At 39.8% G+C, this 7,405-nt stretch overlaps 2 protein-coding genes across 2 annotated transcripts; both read left to right on the forward strand.

Moving 5' to 3' along the window:
• The first annotated feature begins 222 nt into the window (after positions 1 to 222).
• LOC111441501 (probable protein kinase At2g41970) lies at positions 223 to 3,668 on the forward strand. The gene is made up of 8 exons (XM_023078528.1): positions 223 to 443; positions 668 to 788; positions 1,014 to 1,270; positions 1,354 to 1,480; positions 1,543 to 1,816; positions 2,078 to 2,210; positions 2,289 to 2,375; positions 3,167 to 3,668. Exons 2-8 carry the CDS (start codon positions 701 to 703, stop codon positions 3,299 to 3,301), a joined length of 1,101 nt encoding a protein of 366 aa, XP_022934296.1. The 5' UTR covers positions 223 to 443; positions 668 to 700; the 3' UTR covers positions 3,302 to 3,668.
• Positions 3,669 to 5,529: 1,861 nt separating this feature from the next.
• LOC111441504 (calcium load-activated calcium channel) lies at positions 5,530 to 6,498 on the forward strand. Its single transcript, XM_023078532.1, has one exon. The coding sequence runs from the start codon at positions 5,683 to 5,685 to the stop codon at positions 6,262 to 6,264; it is 582 nt and encodes a 193-aa protein (XP_022934300.1). The 5' UTR covers positions 5,530 to 5,682; the 3' UTR covers positions 6,265 to 6,498.
• The last annotated feature ends 907 nt before the right edge of the window (positions 6,499 to 7,405 follow it).

The following is a 7,405-nucleotide window of genomic DNA, read 5'->3' on the forward strand; positions in this document are numbered from 1 at the left end:
TATATATATATATATATATATATATATATATATATATATATATATATATATATATATATATATATTATGATTATTTAATTTTAAAATAATGATAGATTTTTTTAGAGCTCACACAAATGCATTTTGTTGTAAAATTATTGACGTGTATAATAAATAAGAATGAAAAAAGAAAATAATTAAGAAATAAAAATATTGAAAAGAGAGGCGAAGGTAGAATGAACGTGCAACGTGGAAGGCACGTCTGAGGGGTTTGGTTTTAGCGGTTATACAAGTCGCAACCGAGTTTCCCGCTAAATAGAACAAAATGCACCTTCCTCCCATCGCCATTTCAGGAACCCATTGCTGGCAGTCTCCTCCTCCTCCTCCTCCCCCTCCCCTCCTTTCTCCTTTCGCTTTCAATCTCTTTCTTCTGTCCTTCGCTTCCATTTTTAATCGCATCCCAGGTCAATTTTCCTTCCTTTTTCTTCATCTTTCATTACATTGATCGCTTCCCTTTCTTTTCTTTCCTCCATCATCGCGATCCGCAAATGGGTCTCGACTTCCTCGACGAAATTCCGATGGGTTTTTAATTTAAGTCTTTGTTTATATCTTCGATTTTGAAGATGCCCTTTTCTGATTTCGATCGTCTTGTTTTATATGCATTTGATGAATTTTCCCGTGTCTGTAGGTTTTTTAGGTTACCACGAATTGACGAGAAGCGATGTTCTGCTGCGGAGGTGTGGAGGAGGACAATTTTGGCGCGCCTTCGAGTCAATACACAGCCCCACCGAGGGGAAACACATATGGTGGTAAATGGTCCTTCCTGATGATTCTTTCCTTGTTCTGTTCTTGCACGCAATTTGTTTGTTGGGAGGCGCAGGATTCTGTTGAATTTTGTTGTTTTTTAGTCTTTGTTCTTAGGCATATTGGTTGGCTCTGTGGATTCAAATGTGGGATTTGCCTTTTTGTGGCTATGGATGATGTAATGTGGTCTGTTGAGATCGGGATTATGTATGTTGATTTATGGTTTGTAGGCAGCGAGAGAGGAGAGCCCAGGAGTTCCAATGCCGTCAGAGGTGGACCTCCCCAGCAAGTGTTGCCTATTGAAACACCAGTCATTCCATTGGATGAGCTAAATAGGTTGACGGGTAACTTCGGTACGAAATCGTTTATTGGTGAAGGTTCCTACGGCCGGGTTTATTACGCGACATTAAAGAGCGGTCAGGCTGCTGCAATAAAGAAACTAGATACTAGTTCTTCACCAGAGCCTGATACTGATTTTGCCGCTCAGGTTTGATATTGAACAAGTATGAATGAGATGTTAGCATCTTCATTGTAATGCTATTGTATTTATGTGTTGTCATGGTGTTGCAGCTATCAATTGTTTCTAGACTTCAGCAAGAGAACTTTATGGAGTTAATTGGGTATTGTTTGGAGGCAAATAATCGAATATTGATATATCAGTTTGCAAAAATGGGATCTCTGCACGATATATTACATGGTATGTCGATTTAAGTTAGAGAGTTTCTTGTTTTTGTTGTTCTGATCATTTTTCTAGTGCAGGAAGGAAAGGAGTACAAGGGGCTGAGCCTGGTCCTGTTCTTACTTGGAATCAGAGAGTCAAAATTGCCTATGGTGCAGCAAAAGGCCTTGAATATTTACACGAGAAGGTTCAGCCTTCCATAGTTCATCGTGATATCCGGTCGAGTAACGTTCTTCTCTTCGACGACTTCCTTGCAAAGATTGCTGATTTCAACTTGACGAATCAGTCGTCTGACACAGCGGCACGACTTCATTCAACTAGGGTCTTAGGAACATTTGGATACCATGCTCCAGAGTAAGCCCTTTGTGTGTCTACTTGTGTATTTTAAATTCCATTTTGGTCTCCAAATGTTTAGATTTAAGGGGTGGATTGTGAGATCCCGCATCGGTTGAGGGGAGAATGAAACATTCTTTATAAGGGTGTGGAAACCTCTCCCTAGCAAACGAGAGGAGCCTGAAAGGGGAAGTCTAAAGAGGACGATATCTACTAGCGGTGGGTTTGGACCGTTACACGATTCAACTTAAAACTTACCATCTTATGTCTTGCTTTTTTTAGGTATGCTATGACAGGACAGATTACTCAGAAGAGTGACGTTTATAGTTTCGGTGTAGTTCTTCTCGAACTTTTGACAGGACGAAAGCCAGTAGATCACACGATGCCTAAGGGACAACAAAGTCTTGTTACTTGGGTAAGGTTTCCCTTACTACATTCTTCTTAGTGCCTGCAGTGTACTGAGTCCTAATTAGCCATTCATATTATTCTGCAGGCAACACCGAGATTAAGCGAGGACAAGGTGAAACAGTGTGTAGATCCCAAGCTAAACAACGATTACCCACCGAAAGCGATAGCAAAGGTATCTTCTACTGTGTAATCACATAAGTGCAATTTTCAAAGTTGGATTGAGATCATTCAACTTTGTACGTAAAAAGATGTTTTTTTGATATGCTTTCAATATAATTACCTTAGCAAGAACTTTGATTATTGCTTAGTAACAATCCATTTGTGTTGTTTTGTTCTATGCTCATATAAGTGCATTAATGCTTTCCAATCAAATACTAGGCTAAAAGTAAGCTGAAGTGTTTGCTTATAAAACACTCGGTCATTTTCTGATATCCCACATTGGTCGGTGAGAAATGAATCCTCATTCCTTATAAGAATGTGGAAATCTCTCCTTGGTAGATATGTTTAAAACCGTGAGGCTAATGGCGATACGTAACAAGGCCAAAGCAGTCAATATCTGTGGGCAGTGGGCTTTGGCTGTTACAAATGGTATTAGAGGGGCGTAGATTATGAGATCCTATATTGGTTAGAGAGGGGAACGAAACATTTTTTTTTTTTAAGGATGTGGAGATCTCTCCCTAGTAGATGCATTCTAAAACTTTGAGGCTGACGGTGATACGCAACGGGTCAAAGTAGACAATATTTGTTAATGGTGAGCTTGTGCTATTACAGATTTCGTGCTAGAACACTAGTAGATGGGTCTAAGAAGCCATGATAATCATCTATTACTCTGTAACATGATAGTTTCTCTTGGGTAGGAAGGTCAAAAGCAGCCCCATACATTTTCTTGAGTGGATTTTCATGTTTATGTATGTTTGAGCATGGATTCTTATTTCAATATTGTTTGGTGTGAATCTCTGTCAGTTGGCAGCAGTAGCAGCACTGTGTGTTCAGTACGAAGCGGACTTCAGGCCAAACATGACAATTGTGGTTAAGGCTCTACAACCACTCATGAATTCTACAAAACCACCAGGACCTGAGTCTCAACCACGTCCATGAGATTATATACACGTTTGGTTAACATACAGGCGCAGGCGCAGGCACAGGCACAGTAATCTCTCCTGTAATTTGTAATCTTAAAAGCATCCTTGGAAGGAAGTTGTCAAGATGCCCAAATCTTGCTCATCTAGTTATCATAATTTTTTCATCCAAACAACTTAGGAATTTGATCTGATTAAGATTAAATAGTAATGTATTTGTATCAATCTTGTTGGATGCAAGTTTAAGCAACCAACATGGATCAGAGATTATCAACTTTATCATTTGCATCACCTTCCCATAATATTCTTGTGATGATCAATGATAAAACAACCAAATTTTGTTTATCCAGTTTCCAAACATTTTGCTGCACAAATTAGACATGAAATATATGTATGTATCAAGACTTGATGTTGCAGTGGAATTTGTATCACTTTGGCCCGTTATGAATTGTCGTTAGTTTAGTCTCATAGTTTTCAAACACGGTCTACTAAGGAGAGGTTTCTATGGAATGCTTTGTTTCCCTTCTCCAACCGATGTTGGATCTCACAATCCACTGATACCATTTGTAACTGCCTAGGACTTTGGCCTGATACGTTTCACCATCAGCCTCGTGGTTTTAAAATGCGTCTATTGGGTAGAGGTTTCTATACCTGTTCCCCTCTCCAACTAGCTTAGCAAGCCGATATTGTTTGCTTTAGCCCGTTACGTTTCACCATCAGCTTCGTGGTTTTAAAATGTATGTGAATGTTTGCTGAATCCACCACACCTAAATGGTGTGAAAGTTATCTTATTTATAATCAAATAAATTACAAGGATATGGAAATAGTAATAAATGGAAATAACAATAAATGGAAAAATACCTATAGTAATAAGGCAAATGTTAGATATTTGCCTTATAATAAAATATCAAATCTAATATATATGGTAAACTATAATTTATTACTAAATATCCTTAACACCCCACCGCAAGCTAAGCGTCGGATTTAAACGAACGTGAAGCTTGAATCTGAAAAATTCAAAGAGGTTGAGAAACACTTTTCGTGAAGATGTTAACAACCTGGTTCAGAGGAGGCGTAGAGAAACACTTTCTTGACCATCGAAAAACTGCAGAGAGATCGCCGCTCAGCGGCGATGCTGCCTTGGCTTCGGTGAGAATATGTCTAACCCATGAAGAGGGATTGTCGCTTAGCGATGATGCTGACTTGGCTCTGGTGAGAATATGTCTAACCCCAAGAAGTAGCAGGGGAAACCTAGAGCAAGGGACAAAGACAATGTTGAAGCTGGAAGAGTCGCCACATTGGGGCGAAGGAGCCAATTTTGGCGAGAAGGGCAGCTGGAAGAGTCGCCACATTGGGGCGAAGGAGCCAATTTTGGCGAGAAGGGCAGCTGGAAGAGTCGCCACATTGGGGCGAAGGAGCCAATTTTGGCGAGAAGGGCAGCTGGAAGAGTCGCCACATTGGGGCGAAGGAGCCAATTTTGGCGAGAAGGGCAGCGGCAACTTGGTTGGCAAAGATGCCAGTGCGGCGCCCAGATTCCAAAGGTAAATCTCTGCAGAAGGTCAATGGGCTTATTGAGATTCTGTATATTTTCGAAGAGGAATGCTGATGAAGATCCTAAGATTAGGGTTTTTGTGAAGGATGAAGAAAAATTGGGAAGAAAATGAAAGAGGCTATGTTTGGAAAAGGTGAGGTTGTATGTACAGAGTATGGCGAAGGATGATTTGGAGGTCAAAAAGGTGGAGCCGAAGAATAATCAATCGACTCTGCATGTGACAGCCATGACGACTGCCCCTGCGGCATCAAAGACAACAGTGGTGGTGGAGAAGAACAGTAGAAGATTTCAAAAGCCATTGAAAAGAAAGGATCTAGGTTGCTAAACCAAAATGGCTCTGATACCATGTGAATGTTTGCTGAATCCACCACACCTAAATGGTGTGAAAGTTATCTTATTTATAATCAAATAAATTACAAGGATATGGAAATAGTAATAAATGGAAATAACAATAAATGGAAAAATACCTATAGTAATAAGGCAAATGTTAGATATTTGTCTTATAATAAAATATCAAATCTAATATATATGGTAAACTATAATTTATTACTAAATATCCTTAACAATGTATCTATTGGATTCCGAATCTTTACCGACTATTGGATTCCGAATCTTTACCGAGATGCTTGACTTGAGATATATATGAACTACCAGATACTCTCAAGTATAAAAGAAACTAAAAAGTACAATCTCAATTTCAAGAAGGAAGACGAACAAATTTGATATTTTTATTTGAAGGAACATCGTCAGATTCAGCCCAGTTACTACTTTGGATCCAAATCCAGTTCTCCACAAAAATTCATCGCGCTCTCCCTCGGATTCCCTCATTTTCTCTTCCAACTCCGGCGATGGCCACAATCCCCCTCTTTTCCTCCTTCCGATATTCCGACAGCCTCACGGTGGTCGGAATCTCTGTCTGCACTGCCGTCATCTGCGAGGCCATCTCATGGATTCTCATCTACCGCACCAACTCCTACAAAACCCTTCGATCCTCCATCGACAAGGCCGCCAAAAAGCTCGAGACCATGAAGACCGACACCTCCAAAATCAACGTCAAGAAATCGAAGACCAAGAAGATCGATCGCGTCGAGACCAGTCTTAAGGAATCGAGCCGCGACCTCTCGCTTTTCAAGTTTAAATCCGGCGCCGTTGTTGCTCTTGTTCTGTTCGTCGTCTTTGGATTGCTCAATTCGCTCTTCGAGGGCAAGGTTGTTGCCAAATTGCCGTTTAAGCCTTTTGGTCTTGTGATGAAGATGAGTCACCGAGGGTTACTCGGTGACGATCCTACCGATTGTGCAATGGCGTTCTTGTACTTCCTCTGTTCGATTAGCATTCGGACCAATCTCCAGAAGTTCTTGGGATTCTCGCCACCGAGAGGCGCCGGTGCTGCCGCCGGCTTGTTCCCGATGCCAGATCCTAAGACGAACTGATTTAGGTCAGGCTTGGATCAAATTATTACACCTTTTCCCCCATTTCGATTATGAATTCTGATAAAAACTTGATTTGATCTGATTAGGCTTACTTTTACTAGGGTTCTATCTGTTAATTAGTGAGTTCCGGACTCAGTATAGCTTTGATTCTAATCTCCACTTGCATTCTAGATTAGATTTGGAAATAATACTATCTTCTTTTGGATCAATATAAGCTTCTGATCTTTTAAATTTTGTTCAATGATTCTATTGCCTTGGTCATGACTGTGAGATTGAACTGTGTGTTCTGCTGGCTGTTCATCAAAATGTTCTTAGCTACGCTACCATTTTTGAAAGCTTTGATTTCGTTCAATGATCTATTGCATTACTTTTCTGTTTGAGCTTCTTACTATACCAAACATTTTTCCATTTCATAAACTAGATGGCCTTAAGGTTTCTTCATTTAGCATGTAATTCCTCCTCTTCTGCACCCATAGAACATTATCCTTGCACCATCCATCATTCTCATAAGAAATGTAAGAGTTTCAAAGCTTTAGTGTCTTCTATAACGCTGGTTATAGTAGTTACCGTTTAATGATAGATGAGTCATATGCCTTCGACCAAGAAGCCAGAGGTTCGAATCACTCCACGTGTTGTAGAACTAAGAATCATGACTATGTAATAGTTTTAAGGACAGTTGATTTAGTTGAAGAGGTTAAATCAAAATATTGTTTTTTGGGTGGAACTTGAGGATGGTACTGCCGACTTTGATTAGCTAACGGTTTTGTGTATAGTAGGCTAACTTTAGCATAGTTCATCACCGATTTTGATTAGCTAACGGTTTTGAGTATAGTAGGCTAACTTTAGCATAGTTCATCGCTGACCTTGATTAGCTAATGGTTTTGAGTATAATAGACCAACTTTAGCATAGTTCATCGCCGACTTTGATTAGCTAACGGTTTTGAGTATAGTAGGCCAACTTTAGCATAGTTCATCGCCGACTTTGATTAGCTAACGGTTTTGGGTATAGTAGGCCAACTTTAGCATAGTTCATTGCCGACTTTGATTAGCTAATGGTTTTGGGTATAGTAGGCCAACTTTAGCATAGTTCATCTAGATCGGCTAGGGAGTTTTTCTTTTTTTTTTTTTTTTTTTTTTTTAA

Source organism: Cucurbita moschata, unplaced genomic scaffold (assembly GCF_002738365.1).
Source record: "Cucurbita moschata cultivar Rifu unplaced genomic scaffold, Cmos_1.0 Cmo_Scf00004, whole genome shotgun sequence".
NCBI lineage: Eukaryota > Viridiplantae > Streptophyta > Magnoliopsida > Cucurbitales > Cucurbitaceae > Cucurbita > Cucurbita moschata.